This window comes from Trichechus manatus, unplaced genomic scaffold (assembly GCF_000243295.1).
Source record: "Trichechus manatus latirostris isolate Lorelei unplaced genomic scaffold, TriManLat1.0 scaffold00232, whole genome shotgun sequence".
Lineage (NCBI taxonomy): Eukaryota > Metazoa > Chordata > Mammalia > Sirenia > Trichechidae > Trichechus > Trichechus manatus.
Window position 1 is genome coordinate 929,452 of NW_004444168.1, and position 24,163 is coordinate 953,614.

Here is a 24,163-nt window from a genome sequence, read left to right on the forward strand (position 1 = left end):
TTGGTGAAGAATATTGAATATACCATGGACTGCCAAAAGAATGAACAAATCTGTCTTGGAAGAAGTACAACCAGAATGCTCCTTAGAAGCAAGGACTGTGAGACTACATCTTACATACTTCAGACATGTTGTCAGGGGGATCAGCCCCTGAAGAAGGATATCATGCTTGGTAAAGTAGAGGGTCAGTGGAAAAGAGGAAGACCTTCAACGAGATGGACTGACACAATGGCTGCAACAATGGGCTCAAGCATAACAACGATTGTTGAGTATGGCACAGGACCGGGCAGTGTTTCGTTTTGTGGTACATAAGGTTGCATGAGTTGGAGCCAACTGGATGGCACCTAACAACAATAACAACAACAGGTAAAAGATATGAGAAACAGCATTCTATATAAAGAAATGGCATATAAGGAGGTACTTTTGTGGGAGGGAACAAGCCACATTCAAGGGACAACTGGAATGTGTCCCTTATGGAACTTTTTTCTCTGCTGTATCCCCAACACTTATCACAGTGTTCAGGATACAATAGATGCTGAATACATATTTGATATTGACTGACTGAAAGTAGATCAGTGTGGCTCAAGGGCAAAGGGTGAAGGGAAGATGTGGTGTGAGATGAAGCTGGAGAAGTAGGCAGGGACTAGTATGTCGTGACATAAGCAAAACTGAAATCAGTCTAGTGTTTTAAGCAAGTAGGTCACAAAGTTTAATCTCTCTGATTGCAGTGTGCCTCACACATTGGTATAGGAAAAAAAAAGACAAAGATGTGCCAAGATATACTATTAAGATAAATTAAGAAGTTACAGCAATAGTTCAGGTGAGAGATGATGGTACATGGACTAGGGTAGCATTACTGTAGATGGAGAGAAGTCGAGACATTCAAGAGATATTTAGGTTAAAGCAGAAACAAAAAGTAGGAAGATTAGAGAGGTGAGGGAGAAAAGAGAGAGAAAGGAGAGGAGAGAAGAAGATTTTCAAGGAAAATACTTAAACTACATCTTGCATTACTGGATAGATGGCAGTGCCATTTACTCAGAAGAGGAATAATGGAAGAAGACTGGAAAAGAAAAATCACAAGATCACTTTTAAATCATTTAAGGCATCCAAAAGAAATGTCATGGCACGTATAAATCTTCAGCTCAGAGAAGAAGCCTGAACTGCGGATCTTAATTTGTAAGTCATCTATGTATGTGTAGCAATTGAAGCTGTAGCTGTGGATGAGGTAACCTAGAAAGGAAAATACGGAGTAAGAAGAGCAGACAAAATGAGATCAAATGTTGAGGACTCTGATGTTTACTGGATAGCTAGAGGAAGAGAAGTCTGCAACTGACAAAAGTGAAATGGCCAGAAAAGAAAAAGGAAAATCACAAGCATTACAGGAAGCTAGGAGTGTTTGAGAATGGAGGAATAGTTAACAGTGTCACTTGCTGTCAAGAAGTCAGGTGAGATAAGGTACAAAGTATCCACTGGAGTTAGCTACAATAGTCATTCAAATACCTTAGCAAGAAGTGTTTCAGATGAATGTTTGGGGGTAAGAGGGTAAGAGCTAAACTGGAATGGGTTGAGGTATAGGAGGTAAAGAAATGAGCAAACCAAGTATAAAAAGTCCTTAGAAGTTTGGCTGTAAAGAAGAGGTTAGCAATAGAATGGTAGTTAGAAGAGGGTGTGGGATTGAGAGAAAACTTTAAAACTCAGTAATGACTTCAAAATGTTAAAAAGCTGATGGAAGGATGAGGCAGAAATGGTGAAAATATAAGGGAAAGAAGGTAGAAATGGAACCCAAAGGATAACGTGAGGGAGAGTATACCTTCAAATAGAATAATTTGCCTTTCAAATTAATAAAGATTTTAGGTAAACAATACCCAGTGTTTGCCAGGGTAGAGTGAAGTGGGGCACTCATTCACTATAAGTGAGAGTATGAACTGGTATAACCATTCTGTAGACAGTTTAGCATAATGTATCAAGAAAGTTAAATATATTTATACCCTTTGATCCTGAAGTTCCTCGTCTAGTAAGGTATTTTATGGAAGAAACCATACATGCCTGAAAAATTGGCAACAAACTAAGTGTCCAACAGTGAGGGAAGGGAAAGATTAAATATATTATAGCACATGTAGTATATGATGGAATGTTATGTGTGAATTAGAAACATTTTCACATTCTATTTAGTGAAATATGTAATTGCTCATGATAGCATATTAGGTAAAAAGAACAGAATGTAAAACCATATGTTCCTGATGATTCCAATTGTGGGGTAAAAAAACAAAAACAAACAAACAAAAAACTTCACAAACCACTGTATTACAAACAAACAAAAATATGGCTTAAGGAAAAAAACCAAAATGTTAATACTGCCTAGCTCTGAGTAGTGAGGTGATGGGTGACTTATATTCTTCTTTATACTTTCTATATATACTAAAATTCATATTAAATACACAATAATTTTATAATCTCACAAACAAATGTTAATGAAAATAAAGAGATTATGATGAGGGTAGAGGTTTAGGCACAAGTTAAGAAGTTCCATAGTAAAAGAAAAAAAAAAGTAAGATTATCAGAAGTCATTCGAGTATAAAGCAGAGTTTTTGTTTCCTTTAAAAGGAAGAACATCATTCAATGTTAGGTTGGCTAATGTTTGTTTATACAGCGCTTACCATATGCCAGACACCACTCCAGCTAACATCTGAAAGGTCATCATTAACTGGTCTGGTTACACATTGTCTGTGTGTTCAACAAAAAAAAATCTCTTATGCTGCCTCATATCTGTCTTGTTCTTACCAAAAACAGTCCTTCTTGGGATTTCTCCCTCCATTATCTGTGGTTTTTTCTTACTGTCCAACTTGGAAATCTCAACTGGTTTGGAAAGTAGATGCCCTGTTCATGAATAAAAAAACAAAATGTGGTAACGTGGGAAAAGAATCCCATCCCAACCCCATGGTCTAAGAGCTGCTGAAAGATAAGGCCAAAAGAACCCCATGGACCTGTGGGTTTCTGGCTCTATATCAGAAAGAACTTTTAACCAGATACAGCAGGAAAATTTGATATTGTGCCCAAAGGAAATTAGAAAACCTGATCTAAACCCAAATGCACTTGACCACTTCAGCAGTCCTATAGTTGTTAACAGTAGGTGAAGAGACTACTAATGAGCAGATTAGGTAAATATGCAGAAGCCACCTTTACGCAATGAATTCAGGTTCCTGTAGTTCTCCAGCATCACATCCCTGTACAGGCTCTTTACAGCAGGGTCCAGCTGTCCCCACTCTTCCTCGCTGAATTCCACAACCACATCTTTGAATGTCACTGGTTCCTAAACATTACATTCCTTTTTAATCAAAGATCACTCCCAAAAATATTACAGGAGGAAGAATGTATTTAGGAAGAACAGGGTAGGTGACCAGAATATATCAGAAATTGTTGACAATGTTTAGGGTTCCATGTGATGAAAATCATGTTGTAATAGGAACCAATCATCTTGGTGCTATTATACTCTGAGAGCTACAAAAGCAAAAGGAAGTGTAGTCCTTTATCTAAATTAGCTTATACTTTGGTTGAGGAGAAAAAGACAGCTGAAATAATTGTGGAACAAAAGATTAAACTAGAATACAAAGAACTTACATAAAAGGAGTTTGGAATAGGAAGAATTTAAGGTAGATTTGAGGAAACTTTGTAATGAAGATACAGGCTCTGCTAGGAGAAGAGGTAGGGCATTTTCTCTAATTGAGAACTGCAGCCTATTAGCATCTTTTTATTCGGGTTTCACAGGCCAGCGTCACCTTGTCAGAGAGGCCTTCCCTGATCATCCAAACGAAGTAGCCCCCTTCCTAATCAGTCTCTACCACATTATCTTTAATTCTTTGTAGTAATTTATTCCTATCTGAAATTATTTTATTTGCTTGTGCTTGTCTGTCTACCTCTACTAGAATGTAATATCCACAAAGGAAGGAATTTTATCTTGTTTACCATGATATTTCCAGCCCTTTGAAAAGTGCCTGACATACTAGGTACTGCATAAATACTTGTTAATGAATAAATTCCCACTTGTTCCACTTCTTTCTCCAGCATCCACAACCTTGTCTTTATCGACTCCTGCCATTATAACGAAATATACAAATCTCTTCCCTTTCTCTCCTTCAGAGCCAGTCTTTGTGAATAATTTGTATACATTAGTTTCGTCTGCTTCTGTATCTTCTCTCTCCTCAACCCACTGCAGCCAGGCTTCTATCCTCATGGTATGCTTATTAACATCTCCATGATGATAAATGAATAGACACTACCCAAGCTATATCTTCCTGACCCTTTAAAGCATTTCTCCTTGACTCTTCCTATCCTTTGGTCTCAGTGACACTGTATTTTCCTGGTTTTCCTCTACCTCACTGGTCCTTTCTTTTCAGTATCCTTCAAAGTTTCTCCTATTCTTGCCCATTAAATGACATTGCTCAGGATTTTGCCTTTGGTCTCCTTCACTTTTAATTCTAAACGTTCACTGAGTGGGCTCTATTTCTATAGCTTCAATTACTTTCTATATTCTTAAGGGATCAGATGCCCAGGGAATATACAAGATAAAGAGAAAATGTTTTCTAAAGAGTGCTATAAATCTCTAGCATCATCTTGTATACCAATGTCCTGATGCAGAAAACAGTTTCATGTCCTCGGATGGAACTATGTTTAGCATAAGTTCCAGGACTAAAAAAGTAAAAGCAGGCCACATTAGAGAAGAGCACACATTTTCAGTAAAAAGTGGAATCCTAATTCACCTGGGATTTGCCTGTTAGTGAGTCAGCTTCCATTTCTTCCTCCTTGATGCTCTCCTTTTGGAGGACAGAATCCTTCCAGGGTAAATCTGAGGAAAATGAAGGTAAATATTAGGGAGACAAATTTTGCCCTAAAGCAACTTTTAATAATTAAAGTGATGGTTTTAACGTGGTTATTAATATGAACATGCCATATAATTATTGTATTATTTCCCCCCACAAACTCTGCTACTTACTCTCCATTTATGCAAGCAGGAACATGTGAGTTTACATCAGAGCTCATCCCACTCACATCTCATATCTAGTCAATAATTCCTGAAGATTCCAACTCCTCTGTTCTCCTAATGCTCCCTCATTATCTATCACCTGATCTGTTACAACAGTCTCCTAACAGGTTTTCCTAGTTTCAGAACCCTTGATTCATCCTCTACACCAGAAGTCAGCAAACTTTTTCTGCAAAGGGCCAGGTAGTAAATACTTTAGGCTTTGTGGGCCATACAGTCTCTGTTACAACTACTCAACTCTGGTTGTAGCATGAAAGCATCCATGACAGAATGTAAATGAATGGGCATGGCTATGGTCCAATAAAACTTAATTTACAAAAAAATTTGTTACATGGGCCATGATTTGCTGACCCCTGCTCTTTACTTATGCCAACATATTTTTAAAAGCAAACCAGATCATTTTTTCCTCCTGTGAGATCTCTCTATTTACGCTGCCTGTAAAATAAAGTCCATTCTTCTTAATATGATAATACAAAGTCTTCATAATCTGGCTCTTGACACTCTCTAGCTTCAGAAAAAGATAACTTCTCTTCATATGGAAGAGCCAACTATTCTAACCCCTATTTTCTATATTCTTACCTTCATCTTTAAGCATTTCAATCACATCCTCCAAGAGAGTCACCACCTCTTTACTGCTCTTCGGATGTTGTAATTTCACCCAAGTCCTGACCTCTTCAGGAAGGATTGTAAGGAATTGTTCCAGCACCAACAACTCTAGGATCTGATTCTTTGTATGAATCTCTGGTCTCAGCCACTGAACGCAGAGCTTCCAGAGCTGGCTTAGGGATTCATGAGGCCCAGCCACTTCTAGATACTGGAACTGTCTGAACTTTTGGCGAGAGGCCTCAGAGTCATACATCTCCATTATTTGGATGGCTTCCTTCTGCCAAGACACATCTGCTCTCAGGACCTCACTTTGTTCACATACAGCTAGGTTTTGAGGATTTGAGATGGCCATCAACTCTTTCAGAGTCTGCATCTTCCTAGATAGAACTCCCACTGTAGTTCAAATTTGTCTTTCCAGAGGACTCCAGTAATTCTCAAGCTTCGGTCAGGCACCTGTGTGCTATATACTATATGCAGTACGATTTGAGCCAAGTTATATCTCAGTAAGCGGAAAAGTTCCAGAAGCTTCATATACAAAGTCAATATTCAGGTACCTGAAAGATTGTAGAAAGATACAAATATGATGCATAAAGAACATGCATTAGTGTGGAGCTGAGATAAAACAGTATAAATAATATTCTTAAATTACCTAAGAAGAAATAAATATTGTGGACTCGCCTTGCATTCTTGTTTTCCTTCTTTAGAACAGGAAACTATGCTTTCCCTTTCCTTCAACCTCCTGCCAAAGAGAGAGACAGAGAAAGAGAGAAAGACAGAAATCAACATCTCCCAAAAAGTGATAAAAGAAATACACCTTTGCTTTTTAAAAAAACCTCATAATTTAATTGCAATTAGATATTTTTTTGGTACTAGGTAACAACTCCTTTTTGCTTTAAAACTAAGCAAAACAAATTATCAGGCAGGATATTCAGGTTATTAAGACTTTAGGCTAAACCCAAACCCATTGCTGTCGAGTCAATTCTAACTCATAGCAATCCTATAGGACAGAGTAGAACTGCCCCACAGGGTATCCAAGGAGTGGCTGGTGGATTTGAATTGCCGACCTTTTGGTTAGCAGCAGTGGCTCTTAAAACTGTCCTAAAATAAAAAACTTTATTAAAAAATTAAAAGACACTTGTCTGGTGTCCTTAAATTAAAAAGGATGCATCATAGCCTTATGAAACAGATGAGGAGTCATTTGATAAAACAGGGTGAGACAAAGGTAAATATGAAGAGTTAGCTAAATTAAGAAATGAATGCAAGGAAACTCAAAATGGATTAGCTGACTTAAAATCTTCATCTGAAGCAGTAAGAAGCACAGGGACACTTCACTGAACCAAGTGATGTGATGGGCAAACCTAAATGCCTCTCCCAAACATGGAGGTAAAAGGAAAACAAAATGTTACGACGAAAAACAAATTAAAGCCATGGAATTTCTTGTTTTCAAATCAAAATGATACATGCATATAGCAAAAGAAAAAAAATCAAATAGGACATAAGAACTTTTATGATGAAAATCAACAGTCTCCCACCCTGCCCCTCTTTCTGTGTCCATATTTACTTCACAGAGGTAATTCTTTGAAAAATTTTAACCTTTCTCCCTCTTTTAGCTATGGGAGGTTTCCGTCACTTGACCGTCTAGATTTTCTTTTTTAATTTCCACCAGTCACATTTGAAATTTCAGACCTCTTTCTTGTTCTTTTCTGGGTTCTTTTCCCATTGCTATGTGCTTGTGTGTTTGTTGCAATATCATTTCAAATTTCTCAGAGGGTTCTAGTTATAGTTTTCTACTAAATTCCCCTTTTCCTCTATGGGCAGGGTTTGTGTTTATCGCTTTTAGACATCTTGAAATTGATGATGGGACTCAGCCAGTGCCATTGTAAAGGATCAGGAACATAACAGGTGGTAAGACTGGAGGGTTAGATGACTATAACCACGGACACGGTTTAAAGGATTCTACAGCTCAAGGAATTCGAACAGGTGCTAATTATGGGGGTGGGGGGATCGATTGTAACTTCCCGTGAAGAGGGTTGTTTTTAATCCAATAGGTCACAGGTAGGGCGGTAGCTTGAGGTAGGAGAGCCTTGGGAGGTTTGCTCAGATAAAGAGGAGAAGGCGGTTTGCAAATAATGCCTGAAACCAGAAAGATGGCTGGAGGTTTTTTATATTTTAAGTGGTGGCCAGCAACGATTGGGAATGCAAGGTAAGTTGAAATTAACTTTCCTCCATTTTACTTTCCAGTTGATTGATCCAGTCTCACACACTTGGTATTTCCACGAGGCACCGGTATCAACCTTTTCAAAACCAGTTGATCAAGATATACTTCCCAAGTAAAGCGTCTGGAGATTGCCTCCATTATAAAGTGGAAAAGGGGACAGCAGTGAAGTTAAATTACTGGCTCAGCAGAACTAGACTTAGAAATCAATCGTCCTGTTTCCCACTTCTAATCCTCCTTTTCTCTGCTCTCACCCACTTCTAAATTCCTTCCATGCCTCAAATTCTCCCCCCGCAGCCCATGCTTCCTTCCTCTCCATCGGCTCGCGCCATCCTCCAGGTTCTCGGGCAAAGACTGGGAGGGGGGTGTTGGAATTCAGTTAAACTGAGAATACATATACATCGCAAAAGCTAAGAACTTCACCTCGGCTTAGATGCCCTCAAGGGTGATTCCCAGTCCCACGCACCCTCGTCCTCACAGCCCACTGCCCCAGGTAATACCTGCCAGCTCGGCTCCCAGCCAGGGCTTCATTCAATCACAGTCAGGTGCCAGCTCCGAGAGAAGCCGCAAAAGTCGCCGTCCTGGAGGGTGCAGAGAGCTGGCGTGGCAATCACGCTAGAATTAAGGCCCTTAAATTTCGCTGCTGGCTAGGAATTTTAGAAAAGCCGCCATCCCAAGCCTCGCCCCGGACCTGCCTTAGCGCACGCGCATCAGCAGTAGAGGCAGTACCCGGAAGCCCCAGCGGTCTGAGTCTGTAAAGCGTTCCAGGGGCCTTTCCCTGTTCTCCTTGCGACCGATTCCGCCTCTTTTTTCCGGCCATCTCTACTCCGCAGACAGCAAGCACCTAACCCTGCAGCTAAGAATGGAATCATTCTTCGCTTCTGGTGGGTTAGGAGAGGTACGTATCAAACTTCAGTTGCTTGCCCCATTCTATCAGGGAAAACTGGACAAAATCTTTCTTACCCATTTGCCTGGAACCAAAAACAGTGACCTATTTTTGATAAACCAAACCAAACCCTTTCCCGTTGAGTCGATTCCGACAAGATAGCGATATACTACATGACTTTCACTGATTGATTAATTGATTCGTTTATTTGTGCATCTTGTAAAGTGTCTTGCAGAAGATCCCAAGTATAGTTTTGGCACGTTAAGTATGAGGTGGCTTTGTAACGCCCAAGAGGAGTTGGAACTTAGAGGTGCCTAGGACTAGAAATGTATAATTTGTGTCAATTCTGGAAAGATAGTAATTGATGCTATGAGTAGGGATGAAATTGCAGGGATGCGGGGCGGGGAGGGAAGAAAAAGAGAATATAGAGTAAAAGGAGAGGGGCCAGGATTGAGCCTTCAGGAACGCTGGCTTCATTGGTTGGGTCGGGGAAGATGGATCTCAGACATAGGAGGAAAGATATTTGGTAGGTGTGGAGACACAGAAGTGTCACAAAGGATGGTGGTTATCAGTTACCTGGACATATTGTTGCTGCTTCTATAGAGGCATGTACACAGTTCTGTAAGAGCACAGGGGAAGAACTCAACAGGTAAGTCAGAGAAAGCCTCCTCAAGGAACTTTAAATATAGGTCATGAGTTCACTAAGGTAAAACAAGATGGGAACTAGGATTTTTTTTTTCTTTGCCATCGTACGTTGTAATTGTTACTTTTATAAACAAATTATAGATGTCATTTAATCATCACCACAATACTATGAGATACAGATTATCATCCCCAAATTTATTGAAACTAAAAGAGGGCAGAGCTAGGATTCAAGCACAGATTACTTCTTATCCCACATTCACCCACTCAATGCTTCAAGACTTAGACAACCATTAGTAAGATACGACAGAATTATGAAATGTATTTCCCAAGATTTATAAAAGGTATATTTAACCAGATAGAATAACATTTTTTTTACTTGCAAGTGGTGCTAATAACCAGGCTCAGGCATGGTATGCAGCCAGTCAAGGAGACAGGAAAATGGAAAAGGCTCAGAGCAGAGGGAGGATGACCAGTCTTTCGCTCATACCTCTCATAGGTATGAAGATTTCTGACCAGGGTCCTCAAAGGTCCACTGAATAAGGGTCATTTTCAGTTTGTGAAACCTCACTAGTGCCTGTTGCCATCGAATCAATTCTGACTCATAGCAACCCTATCAGTAGTCTAGCTATTTTTTAATGGTACAACTATATAAGCTTTCTCTTAATATGTGACTCATAAAGGTGAAGGAACCCTAATTCATCTGGAACTAGATCCTCCACAGGCATAGAATTATTTGCTAAAAATTCTGTTCCCTTCTCTCATCATGAAATTCTTTTCACTTGTCAAGTGCCTCTGGATTAGAACCTATAGTTATTTAGAAAACTATACCTCTGTATACCAAAACTTGACCTGACTTAAGCCAACAGTTTTCTTAGACCACTTTTTTATTCATTCAGCAAATTTTTATTGAGAACCTAATATGTGGGAGATACTATACAAGGCATTGGGAATATATTAGTAAACACAAACAGATGAGAATTTACCATTACAAAGCTTGCAGACTGCATTAATACACAACAGAAGTACTCTCTTTGTTAAGCTATTATATCTCTTTACCTGAACATTTTGTGTTCTACACATCCTCAGAATTTTATGTTGTGTAGATTGTGAGTTTCACTGGTCAATTTGGAATTTGTAGTTAGTTAAGACATCGGTGGAGGGATTGGGTTTCATAAGCCATATGTAATGGACATTTATCAATTCTTGCCTTCAATCATCTGAATCGCCATTCTATATTTAGTCTTATGTGAGTCTTGGTGATAGTTAAAGCCTTTCCCCCTCCACAGAAGTTGAAAACATCAGAAATTCACTTTGTCTCCATTGTAACCAGAGCACAGCATGTAACTTGGACTCAATCAGATATACCCAATCTGTACTTTGAATCTTCAAAAGCAAGGATAGCAGATAGTTTCTTTTATTTTTTTCAATAGACTTTATTATTTAACTAAGAAGTTGAACAACTTGTACACTGAAAACTGTAAAACATTGCTGAAATAAATGAAAGGAAACCTAGATAAATGGGAAGACATTCTGTGTTCATGGATTGGAAGACTTAATATTGTTAAGATGGTAAGATTGAAGCAATCTACATTTCGACACAATCCCTAAAAAAATTCCAATCCCTTTTTCTTTTGTGTGTGTGCGGAAATGGGAAAACTGATCCTCAAATTCATATGGAATTGCAGAGGACCCCAAATAGCCACAACAATCTTGAAAAAGAAGAACAAAGTTGGAGGACTCACATTTCCTAATTCAAAACTTACTACAAATCTACAGTAAATCCAAACAGTGTGGTATAGACATACAGACCAATGGAATAGAATTGAGAGTCCAGAAATAAAATCATATGTCTGTGGCCAATTGATTTTTGACAAAGTTATCAAAACCATTCAGTGCAGAAAGAAGAGTCTCTTCAACAAATGGTGCTGGAACAATTGGATCTCTACATGCCAAAGAATGAAATTGGACCCCTACCTCATACCATATATGAAAATTAACTCAAAATGGATCAAAAATGTAAACATAACAGCTAAAATCATGAAACCATAGAAGAAAACATAGGAGTAAATCTTCCTTGGATTTGGCAATAGATTCTTATATATGACACCTAAAGCATGAGCAACAAAAGAAAAAAGTCCAGATAAAATTGACTTCATCAGAATTAAATACTTTTGTGCATCTAAGGACATTATCAAGAAAGTGAAAGATAATCTACAGAATGGGAGAAACATTTGCAAATCATATATTTGATAAGGTTCTAGTATCTAATACATAAGGAGCTTTCACAACCCAACAACAAAAAGACAACCCACTTAAAAAATGGACAAAGGACTTGAAAGAAGATATACAAATGGCCAAAAAGCACAATAAAAGATACTCAGCATCATTAGTCTTTGTTGTTAGGTGCTGTTGAATCGATTTTGACTCATAGTGACCCCAAGTGACAGAGTAGAAATGCCCCATACGGTTTTCTTGGCTGCAGTCCTTACGGAAGCAGGTCACCAAGTCTTGTGGAGCCGCTGGGTGGGTTCGTACCACCAACCTTTGAGTTAGCAGCTAAGTGTTTAACCATTCACACCACTAGGGCTCCTTCATTAGTCATTAGGGAAATACAAATCAAAACCACAATGTGGTACCACTTCGTACCCAATAGGATGGCTATAATAATAATAATAAAAATGAAAATAAGGGTGAGGATGTGGAGAAATTGGAACCCTTGTCTGTTGCTAGGAGCCCTGGTGACACAGTAGTTAAGCACTTGGCTGCTAACCGAAAGGTCAGAGGTTTGAACCCACCAGCTGCTCTGGGGAGAAAGATGTGGCAGTCTTCTTCTGTAAACATTACAACCTTAGAAACCCTATATAGCAGTTCTACTCTGTCTTATAGGGTTGCTATGAGTGTCAGAATTGACTCGACAGCAGTGGGTTTGGTTTGGTTTGGTTTTGGGCCCATTGCTGGTGGGAATGTAAATGTTTCAGCCACTGTGGAAAAATTTGGCAGTTCCTCAAAGCTAAACATAGAATTACTATATAATTTACTCCCAGCAATTCCACTCCTAGGTATGTACCCCCAAAAGTTGAAAACAGGTACTCAACCAAATATACATATACCATGTTTGTTAGGTGCTGTTGAGTAGGTTCCAACTCAGCGACCGTAGTACAATAGAATGAAACACTGCCTGGTCAGTCCTATGCCATCTTCACAATTGTTGCTATGCTTGAACCCATTGTTGCAACCACTGTGTCAGTCCATCTCATTGAGGGTCTTCTTCTTTTTCGCTGACCCTCTACTGAACATGATGTCCTTCTCCAAGGACTGGTTCCTCCTGATAACATGTCTAAAGTATGTGAGACAAAGTCTTGCCATCCTTGCTTATAAGGAACATTCTGGCTGTACTTCCAAGACAGGTTTTGTTTGTTTTTCTGGCAGTCTGTGGTATATGCAATATTGTTCGCCAGTATCGTAATGCAAAGGCATCAATTCTTCTTTGGTCTTCCTTATTCATTGTCCAGCTTTCACATGCATATGAAGCAATTGAAAACACCATGGCTTGGGTCAGGCCCACCTTAGTCCTTAAAGTGCCATTTTTGCTTTTTAACACTTAAAAGAGGTTTTTTTGCAGCAGATTTGCCCAATGCAGTATGTCTTTTGATTTCCTGACTGCTGCTTCCATGGACGTTAATTGTGAATCCAAGTAAAATGAAGTCCTTGACAACTTCAATATTTTCTCCTTTTACCATGAGGTTGCTTATTGGTCCAGTTGTGAGGATTTTTGTTTTCATCATGTTGAGGGGTAATCCATACGGAAGATTGTAGTCCTAGATCTTCATCAGCAAGTGCTTCAAGTCCTCTTCACTTCCAGCATATCACAGGTTGTTAATGAGTCTTCCTCCAATCCTTCTTCATGTAGTCCAGCTTCTCTGATTATTTGCTCAGCATACAGATTGAATAAGTATGGTGAAAGGATATAACCGTGACAAATACCTTTTTTGACTTTAAACCACGCAGTATCCCCTTGTTCTGTTTGAAGGACTGCCTCTTGATCTATGTACAGGCTCCTCATGAGCACAGTTAAGTATTCTGGAATTCCCATTCTTCACAATGTTAGCCATAATTTGTTATGATCCACACAGTTGAATGCCTTTGCATAGTCAATAAAACACAAGTAAACATCTTTCTGGCATTCTCTGCTTTCAGCTGGGATCTGTCTGACATCAGCAATGATATCCCTTGTTCCACATCTTCTTCTGAATCTGCCTTGAACTTTTGGCAGTTCCCTGTTGATGTACTGCTGCAACTGCTTTTGAATGATCTTCAGTACACTTAAATGTTTATAGCAGCTCTATTCACAATAGTCAAAAGGTGGAAATGACCAAATATCCAACACTGAATGAATGGATAAACAAATAGTAGTATATACATACAATGGAATATTACTCAGCCATAAAAAGGATGAAGTACTGATACATGCAACAATGTAGGTGAACCTCAGAACATTATGTTAAGTGAAAGAAGCCAGAGACAAAAGGTTACATATTGTATGATTCCGTTTGTAAGAAATATCCAGAATAGATAAATCTATAGAGACAGAACGTAGATTGGTGTTTTTAATGTTTGTTTGTTTGTTTTTTTGAGGGGGTGGAGAGGAGAAGAGGAGGTGGGAATAGGAAGAAATTACTTAATGAGTAAGGAGTTTTACTTTGGAATCCTGGAAATATTTTGTAACTGGATAGAGTGATTGCATAGCGTTGTGAGCGTACTAAATGCCACTGAATTGTTTACTTTAAAATGGTTAGTTTTATGTTTTGTGAATTTTACCTCAATAAATTATTTTTAAAAGTAGACTTTATTGTTTAGAACAGATTTACAGAATAACTGAGAAGATAGTATAGAGATTTCCCATATATCCTACACTCATTTCGCTCTGTTACTGACATCTTATATGTTAGTATGATACAGTTGTTACAATTAATGACCCAATATTGATATATTAACTAAAGTTCATACTTTAGTTATATATTTCTTTATTTTTTACCCAATGTCCTTTTTCTTGTGATTAGACTGGAGTTATGGGTTTTGGGGAGGAAGATCACAGAGGTAAATTGCCATTTTCATAACATTATGTCAAGAGTAAGGAGCCCTGGTGGCACAGTGCGTAAGCGCTTGGCTGCTAAATGAAAAGTGGAACTCTCCAGCCGCTCCGCAGGAGAACAATGTGGCAGTTTGCTTCTATAAAGATTACAGCTTTGGAAACCCTATGGGGCAGTTTGCTATGAGTTGGAATCGACTTGAAGGCAATGGGTATATCAAGGGTACATACTGTCAACATGACTTATCACTGTTGATGTTAACCTTGATCACCTGGCTGACTTAGTGTTTGTCAGCAGTATCTTTTTCCTCTTTTCCTGGTAGTGGCAGAGGAAGCAGCAATACCCAGTTTCCAGGTCAGTAGTGTCAGCAGCACCAGCAGCTGTGTACTATGCTGATGGTGTTGGCAGTGCCAGTTTTCCCATCTAGTACCCAGGAGTCCCTGGGCGGTGCCAATGATTAAGTGCCTAACTACTAGCTGATAGATTGGTGGTTCAAACCCACCCAGAGGCACCTTGGAAGACAGGCCTGGTGAGCTGCTTCCAAAAGGTCACAGCCTTGAAAACCCTATGGAGCAGTTCTACTCTACACTTGTGGGGTTGCCATAAGTAGGAATTGACTCAGTAGCAACTAACAATAGTACTGAATGGCAGTGATATCATCATCGGACCCATTCTGTGATATGATTTTGGCCTGTGGTTTTGGCTGCAGGGCCGGAATTACCCACCCTTATTTCAATAATTTTCGTTTTAGCTTAAATCATTCAGTCAGTTTTTGTTACTTGCAACTAAGAGCCTTGACTGATCCATCTTTATATGATCTTGGGGTATGTTAACTGTTTCTTTCAAGTGAAGCCTTCTGGCCTTTTATACCTTAGCATAAAAAGTAATGGTTTCAAGCAGGCAAAATTTCCTGGCAGTGTGGAGAAGCCCCACTGACATCTATCTTGGTGAAATGAATCAGGAGCATGACTCTCTCAGCGTATCAGTTATGCATTGCTACATAACAAGCCACCTTAAAACTTAGTGTCTTAAAAGAGCAATCATTTTATTTTGCTCACAGTTCTATGCGTCAGGCATTTGGAGAGGCCACAGCAGGGGTGGCAGTTATTGGTAATGGCAATATTTAGGAAATGATCATGGGAGTGAATGGCTAAGATCATTGGAGGAGTGAAGATCAAGGAAATCTGAGAATCCAGAGTATTCGAATATTTGATTTTATGTGAAAATATAAATCACCAAATAGTTTGTTGGAGAGAGTGACAATGAACCAGGAGTTAAACTCTTCAAGGAAAAGGGAGGAATGACCTAGAGTCTAAAATAAAACAATCCCATAATCCTACTCTCTCAAACAAACCCTGTTTCCTCCTCCTTCTTCAGTGAAACTTCTCCAAAGTAATGTCCATATTTGCTGTTTCCATTTTCTTGCTTTCCTTCCTAGGTACACTCCATTGAGGCACCTTCCCCACTAAGCTTATACTTCATGATTCATCATTTTAGTAATTCCTTTGTCAATACCCTATCACCCTCAATTTTCTGTCCTTCCTTCACATTCCAGTACACTAAATTAGATCCCACCAAGGTCACCAACTTCAACCATGTTACCAACTTCAACTGATAATTTTCTGTCCTTCTCTTCTGTCACCTCAACTAGCGCATATTTTTGAATGAGGATTTTCACTGATCATCATAACCCAGATTAGAGTTTGTCTGTTGTAGTGCAGCTCCAGTGTTTTTAAAAGGAGAATTCAGAAATGTGTGTTAACACATTATCTGCCAGTCATTGCTTTAGTTGTATTGGATACACCCAGAGTTGGATAAGATGAAATAAAAGGTCAATAAATAGTTTAAAATGGATGCATAGATGCATGAATACCTGAAAGAAAGAAACAAGAAGTTCAGCTACTAGATGTTTGCTCAATGGAGAGGTCAGTCTGGATTCTGGGCTCATGGCAATTGTAGAATGGTTACTATGGGATTGATTAGAACATTGTGTGAAAGAGGGAAGTGGCTGTCATCCAATTTATTAAGACTAAGGGGTCTGTAAGAACCTGAAGTGGACTCTGGAAATGACCATTCTATGGCAGTGGAGCCACAGTGATACATGGGTATACAGACATCTAAGCCTATGGGAGGTCAGCCAAGAATTGGTAAAACTCTAATTTCTAAAATTCTAATTTCTTTTTTGGTTTCTCAAGAGATACTTATTGGGTAAATTGGGCTTATTCAAAGGAGAATGACCAGGATGAATCTTGGGAACCAAAGCGTGTTAGATAAAGGAGTAAAAGGTGGTTGGCTAGGAGAATTGAATTTGGGAAAATATAGAAACAGACTTTCAGGGAGTTGTGGTTTAGAAGAATAAGGAGAATAGTTCTAGGAGGAAAACTGGGGACAGTGAGTTGAAGATACAGGAAAATTAACTTTAACTTACCATGAGGACTATCTTTCTAATAGTAAAAACTATTATATAAGAAGTGCATCATTCTTATTTAGACAAATGCTGGACAATTACTCAATAGGAATAGCATGGAAGGGTTTAAATTTCAGATATAAGGTTGGATTAGATGACTGTGGAATTCCCTTTGAACTCTGATAGTCTATGCTTATATGACATGTGGAGTGATGATATGAAAAACTCATTTTTATGGAGCTTTCAGAGGAGAACACTGTGAATGAGGAAGCAATATTGGCTCTGGTACCTTTTCACAAGGTGAAATGTTCTGGGCCATGAATGATCCCAGTATTAAAGACTCTTGTAGATATTTTGTCTTGATGAGAGCTTATTCCTAGTTTTGCATGACATGGACATTCAAACTTGAAATATTTTTAATGTTAGAACCAAACATATAACTCATATTAGATGTTATTTCAGGATAATCCAGTTTAAACCTCCTAGAGTTCATTTCTCATTGTACTTCATACTTGTCCATGTGTCTTAATTTCCTAGAGCTGCTATAACAATACCACAAACTGAGTGGCTTTAAAGAACAGAATTTATTTTCTCACAGTCTGGAGGCTAAAAGTCCAAATCGGGGTCTTGGTTGTGTTGTTTCATTCTGTGAGCCCGTCTCCTAGTTTCTGGTGACTGCTGGCAATCTTTGGCATTTCTTTGCTGCTTACAGCTGCATCGGCCTCCGTCATCACATAGCGTCTCCCGCTAAGTGTCTGTCTCTCTGTGTCTGTACTCACTCAGAAGGATTAGGTGTAGGACACCTTACTTCAGTATGACCTCATTAACATAACAATAAAAACTTATTTCCAAGAAGGATCACATTCATAGGTTTAGGGTTAAGACTTCAACATGTATTTTTGGGGGACATAATTAAATGCATAGCACCGTGGCAGCTGTATTAACCAAAAACTCCTCAAGTTAATACTTGAGACCTTTCATAATCAGAAATAATGTAACATTTCATGTTTACTTCTTCTTTAGGTTCCAGTTAGAGTGAAGGTTTCAGTTTCTAGAACATCTCTTTCATTTTTCTGCTGCTTCTTGAAATGACCCAATTCATAACTGCCTAGAGAAATCCTATTCCTCATTTAAGGATGTTACCATATATCTAAAAGTCAGACCCAGAGGTCATCACCTCTGAGAAAAAGGCTTTTTTCCAGCTAATTTTCTGAGAGCCCCTTTGACATCCTTGTTCCTCAGGCTGTAAATTATGGGATTCAGCATTGGAGTTACCACCGTATAGAACACAGATATCGTCTTATCCCACTCTTTTGTGGTCTTGGAGTTTGGTTGCATGTAGGTAAATATTCCTGATCCGTAGAAAAGGACAACAACAATGAGGTGGGAGCCACATGTAGAGAAAGCCTTGAGTCTCCCCTCTCCAGACTGCATCTGGAGTACAGTGGAAATAATATTCCAGTAAGAGACAAGGATAAGGGAGACAGGAGCTAGAAGGATTACCACACCCATTGCAAAGATGGCCATTTCTGTGCTGTAAGTGTCTGCGGAAGCCAGCTTCAAAAGGGCAGGAGGTTCACAAAAATAGTGATTGATTATGTTCTGTCCCTGATAGGGAAGATGGAAAGTAAAAGTGGTATCCACCAGAGACTCTAGAGCTCCACTAGCCCAGGACCCAATGGCCAACTGGAGACACACCTCCTGAGTCATGATGGTGGAGTAGTGCAGAGGCTTGCAGACAGCTACATACCGGTCATAGGACATCACTGCCAGTAGTGCACACTCTGTACACCCAACCAGAAGGAAGACAATTATCTGTGTCATACACCCAAAAAAAGAAATGGTCTTTTTCTTTACCAGGAGGTGGATCAACATTTGAGGGACAGTGCTAGTAGAGAAACAGAGATCTGCAAAAGAGAGATTGCTAAGAAAAAAGTACGAGGGTGTGAAGTCGAGAATCCATATGGATGAAAATGATGATGAGCTGGTTTCCAAGCACAGTCAATAGATAAACAATGAGAAAAAGGATAAATAGCAGGATTTGGGTCTGCAAGTCCTGTGAAAGGCCCAGGAAGATAAATTCAGCCACAAAGGTTTGATTTTCTTCTCCCATTTATGTTTATTCCTGTTTACCTGTTTGGCATAAACAAAAAGAACATCAGATCCTATAGAATCTGATTTGTAACATTGATTGGTTCATGTTTGCTAGTGGGTAGTGTCTCTGTGCTTTAAAAAGTCACACGTTTCTATTCCCTTTCTTCTTCATGGGACATGACTGGTAAGTTGAACGAGGTTCCCGTTAAGAACTTTATTTACTTCCTTCTCTTGGTCTTGAATCATGCCTAGTTGCACTTGTCATCACTTTGTTATTTTGTAGCGTTTCGTCAGGCAGAAAGTAATATGATGATAAAATGTGAATTTAAGCTGTTGGGCAGGTTGAGGCCCTTGAAGGACTTTAGGCTAGGCCATGTACCTCAGTCCAGTCTTATCAGAGCTCTGAACTTGAGGGGCATTAGGGACTAGCCCAATTTATAAAAGAGGTACCTCATTTTCCATTATTTCTGGTTTGCTTTATAGAACTCTAAAGGGAGGAATGACCGGGCCTAGAGTAGTATTATGAGTTCTTGAGTCTCCTAGGCGTCATATCATCTGCTACCCCTAAAACTTACCTTATCCCAATTTTTAAATTCACTTCTAGGAGTATATGTAAATACTATAAATTTCAGAAATATATTCACAAATAGAGCTGTTTATCACATCATAATAAAATAATGAAAATAATTTTAATAGCCAACATTAGAGGTTTAGGTAAATTATACATTCATATTATGGAATATTATGCAGTCATTAAGGTGAAGCTTGTGAAGAGATTTCTCTGACATTGAAAATGCCTTTTATATAATTCTAATTGAAAAACTCAGGATTCAAAATTGTATATATACTTTCAAATAGCTATCTGGAATAGTAAAAGGGGGGCACAGTACTGGCACAATATCAACAATATTTTGGCAAAATATCTGTTCCTTTAGCTGTAATTTGGGTTACCAAAATTAGTGAAATATTCATCCCTATTCAAAGAACCACTTCCTCCCCCGTAATTATTTCTGACATTTCACAGGGAATAACTTACTCGTTCTCAGGAACACAGCCCCAAAGTGATGCCTGTCATTTTCTTTTTCCCTTTTCTGGTTATGTAGATGCTATCTGAGCACTATTGTTTCCTCTGGATCCTTAGTTAATGATTGTTATTATTAATAATAATGATAATCACCTCCCATTGGTGCCTACCAAAGGTAATTTTGCTAACACCTTGGGGACCAATGCTAATGTTTTCAAATTATACAGAAAAAAACTAGAGGAAAATATTTCCAAATTTTTAGGAGTGATTGGCCCTAAGTACTGGGATTATGGTAAGTTATTTTTTTCCTTTTCTAATGTTTTTGAAATTTAAAGTCTTTTCTTTAAAAGACCATGTAATACCAACATAAATATATAAAAAGTGGGAAAATCTTAACAGTACTTAATTGATGCTCTAAACTAAGTCACTTCATTGCTTTTACTTTTAGCCTTCATAGGGTAACTATATCATACTAAGCGTTTTGTTGGAAGCAGATGTAAAACTGGGTAAGATATTTGGAACAACTGTTTTCAGACATTGGATAACAGGAGCTTGGGAGCTAATCCAACAAAAAAAGGAGACAAACAGGTGAGCTTCACAATCACACTAGTTGGAGCCTGAGCAGAACACAGTGGCCTTACTAAGCTGAGGAAACAGACATGAATAATTGGTGCTGGCAAAGCATATGGAGACTGTGGAAGACAGCAGCAGAAATAGGAACTGCACAGAGAAGGAGCTCCAGGAATCCACATGTCTTGGCTGAATATTAAATTGTGCACACACACGGTAAACCTGCCAAGCCCAACGAAGAACAGTTGCTATGTAGCTTATGTAAAGTTGGAAGATTTTGGAATTCCAGCCAGCCAGAGTGGAGAACCTTCATTGAATACCCTTGTCACTGAGTTGATACCCTAGAGAGGACAGGCCTTAAGAGTAAGGCTGTGATGAGTTAAAGTTGTAGTCTCCGCAGTAACCAGTAAAACAGCTAAAAATCAAACGAGAAATTTAAAATGGAATAATTTTAAAACTACTTGACTAATTCATAAGAATGCAAAAAAGGAAGATAAAAGGAAAAAAAGAATAAATGGAAAAAATTGCAAGATGGTAGGTTTAATCCCAGTCATATCCATAATTATATTAAAAGTAAATGGACTACTACTCAGCAGTAAAGAAAAATGAGTTTCCAAAACATCTTACAGCCTGGATGAACCTGGAGGACATTATGTTGAGCAAAATAAGTCAATCACACAAATGAATAATGTATGTTCTTACTTTTATGAAATGATGTGAACAGGTAAAGATACAGAAACTAATGTTCATTAGTGGTTACCAGGGATGGCGGGAGAGAGGGGAATTCATCTCTAGATAGTAGATACTTGTTATTTTTGATGATGGGAAAGATGAGAGTGAAGTGTGCACAGCTTGACGAAGGTAAACATTGTCACTAAGATGTAGTCAAGAAAAAAAGGACCTTTTGGTATTGCTATGGCATATGTAATTTTGCAACAACAGGAACAACCAAAGAGTAGATATGCAGGTATATATGTATGTGTGTAGGCATATATGTGTATAGGTGTGTATATGTGAGTATATATGTGTGTATGTATAGGTGTATGCATATACATATATATTCATAGGCATATTAAAGCACAGAGGGACACAGTTATGGATACTTCTTAGACATAACTAACCACCTCATGAGATTGATTTTCTGGGTTTGAAGGCTTAGGACCCTAGTCTCGTGGGACAACTCAGTCAATTGGCATAATATAGTTCAAAAAGTTTATGTTCCACATCCTAGTTTGGTGAGTAGTGTCTGGGGTCTTAAAACGTTCTGAGCCGCTGTCTAAGATACAATTGTTGTTCTCTACTCATCTGGAGCAAAAGAGAAAGAGGAAATAAAAGACTCAAAGAAGAAACTAGTATGTAGTACTAATAGTATATATAAGCCATGGCCTCATCTACCCTGAGACCAGAAGAACTAGGTGGTTTCAGATACCATTATTGACTGTTCTGATCAGGGCCACAATAGATGGGTCTTGATGGAATGGGAGAAAAATGTAGAACAGAACCTCAAATTCTTAACAAATCCAGGCTTGCTGGACTGATTGAGGACTCCCAAGAATTTTGCCCTGAGATACTGTTTAAACCTTGAACCAAAACTAGCCCCTAAGGTCACCTTTTAGCTAAATAACAGGTTGGCTCACAAAATAAAGTACATCACCCATGAGTACTGTACTCCTTTAAAAAATCCTATGTGAGACCAAACCATCAACAATTACTTTAAAACAAAGATGAGACAGTAAGGGGACAGGGAAAGATTAATGGAAATGGTACAACCAGAATAGAAATGAAAATGTTCATGCATTGTGAAGAATGTAACCAATGTCACTGAGCAATTTGTGTAGAAATTGTTGAATAGGAACCTAAACTGCTGTGTAAACCTTCACTAAAGACACAGTAAAATATTATTTTTAAAAAAATTAATGGACTAAACATTCTAATTAAAAGACAAAGATTGTCTGAAAGGATAAATAAAGCAAGACTAACAACATGTTGTCTATATGAGATGCATTTTGTATATAAAGGCACAGTTGTGTGAAAGTAAAATAATGGAGAAAAGATATATTATGGAAACTCTAGTCATAATAAAGCTGGGATAAAAAAACCAAGCCAAACCATTGCCATCAAATCGATTCCGACTCATAGCGAGAGAAAAATTTTGAGTATTATCAGAAATAAGAAAGGATGTATCATAATAATGAAAGTGTCATTCATTAAGAAGACAAAACAATACTAAATATATATGCACTTAAAATAGAAATTCAAAATATACAAAGAAAATTGATAGAATTGAAAGGATAAATAGACAGATCCACAGATATTGTTGGAAATTTCAAGATTTATTTCCTGTTAGAAAACACAGAAAGAAAATCAGTAATATAGGAGGCTTGAACAACACTAACAACCAACTTGGCCTGTTGTTGTTAGGTACCATAGAGTCACTTCTGACTCTTAGCAACCTTATATACAACAGAATAAAACACTGCTGGGTCCTGTGCCAAAGTCACAATCATTGCTATGTTTGAGCCCGTTGTTGCAGCCACTGTGTCAATCCATCTCATTGAGGGTCTTCCTCTTTTTTCACTGACCCTCCAATTTACCAAGCATGATGTCCTTTTTCTGGGGACTGGTCCCTCCTCCTGATAACATGTCCAAAGTATGTGAGATGTAGTCTTGCCATCCTCACTTCTAAGGAGCATTCTGGTTGTACTTCTTCCAAGACAAATTTATTTGTTCTTACTAGCAGTCTATGGTGTGTTTGATATTCTTTTCCAACACCATAATGCAAAGGCATCAATTCTTCTTTGGTCTTCCTTATTCATTGTCCAGCTTTTGCATGCACATGAGGCGATTGAAAACACTATGGCTTTGTCCTCAAGTGACATCTTTGCTTTTTAACACTTTAAACAGGTCTTTTGCAGCATATTTTCCCAATGCAGTGTATCATTTGATTTCTTGACTGCTGCTTCCATGGACATTAATTATGGATCCAAGTAAAATGAAATCCTTGACAACTTCAATATTTTCCCTGTTTATAATGATGTTGCTTATTGGTCCAGTTATGAGGATTTTTGTTTTCTTTATGTTGAGGTGTAATCCATAGTGAAAGCTGTGGTCTTTGGTCTTCAAGTCCTCTTTGCTTTCAGCAAGCAAGGTTATGTCAGCTGCATATCGCAAGTTGTTAATAAGTCCTCCTCCAATTATGATACCTCGTTTCTTCTTCATATAGTCCAGCTTTTTGGATTATTTGCTGAACATACAGATTGAATAAATACAGTGAAAGCCTACAACCCTACTGTACATCTTTCCTGATTTTAAACCATACAGTATCCCCTTGTTCTGTTCAAACAACTGCCTTTTGGTCTATGTACAGGTTCCTCATGAGCACAATTAAGTGTTCTGGAACTTCCATTCTTTATAATGTTATCCATAATTTGTTATGATCTACGCAGTTGACTGCCTTTACATAGTCAATAAAACAAGGATATAATACAGGAGAAACTAGCACAACTTGTACAAGGAAAGGTCATGGAAGCCCCATAGACACATCCAAACTCCCTGAGGGACTGAATTGCTGGGTGGAGGGCTCTGGGGACC

The 24,163-nt window shown here is 38.4% G+C and overlaps 2 protein-coding genes across 3 annotated transcripts in view; both read right to left on the bottom strand.

The window, feature by feature from the left end:
* ZNF215 (zinc finger protein 215) overlaps positions 1 to 6,186 on the bottom strand; it is a 15,715-nt gene extending 9,529 nt beyond the window's left edge. Inside the window, exons 1-4 of one of the 2 annotated variants that reach the window (XM_023743042.1) lie at positions 5,615 to 6,186; positions 4,755 to 4,840; positions 3,175 to 3,307; positions 2,786 to 2,874 (exon numbers count right to left, since the gene is read on the bottom strand). In XM_023743042.1, the coding sequence (XP_023598810.1) occupies positions 2,786 to 2,874; positions 3,175 to 3,307; positions 4,755 to 4,840; positions 5,615 to 6,014 (708 nt within the window). In that variant the 5' untranslated portion in view covers positions 6,015 to 6,186. Of the gene's footprint in view, positions 1 to 2,778; positions 2,875 to 3,174; positions 3,308 to 4,754; positions 4,841 to 5,614 lie in introns of both variants that reach the window. The other variant, XM_004389092.2, reaches the window with a different exon arrangement.
* An 11,364-nt stretch (positions 6,187 to 17,550) lies between these two features.
* LOC101343148 (olfactory receptor 2D3) lies at positions 17,551 to 19,857 on the bottom strand. The gene is given in 2 exon segments (XM_012559302.2): positions 17,551 to 18,829; positions 18,831 to 19,857. Coding segments are annotated over 2 exon segments (939 nt in total). The 5' UTR covers positions 18,998 to 19,857; the 3' UTR covers positions 17,551 to 18,057.
* Positions 19,858 to 24,163: the final 4,306 nt, after the last annotated feature.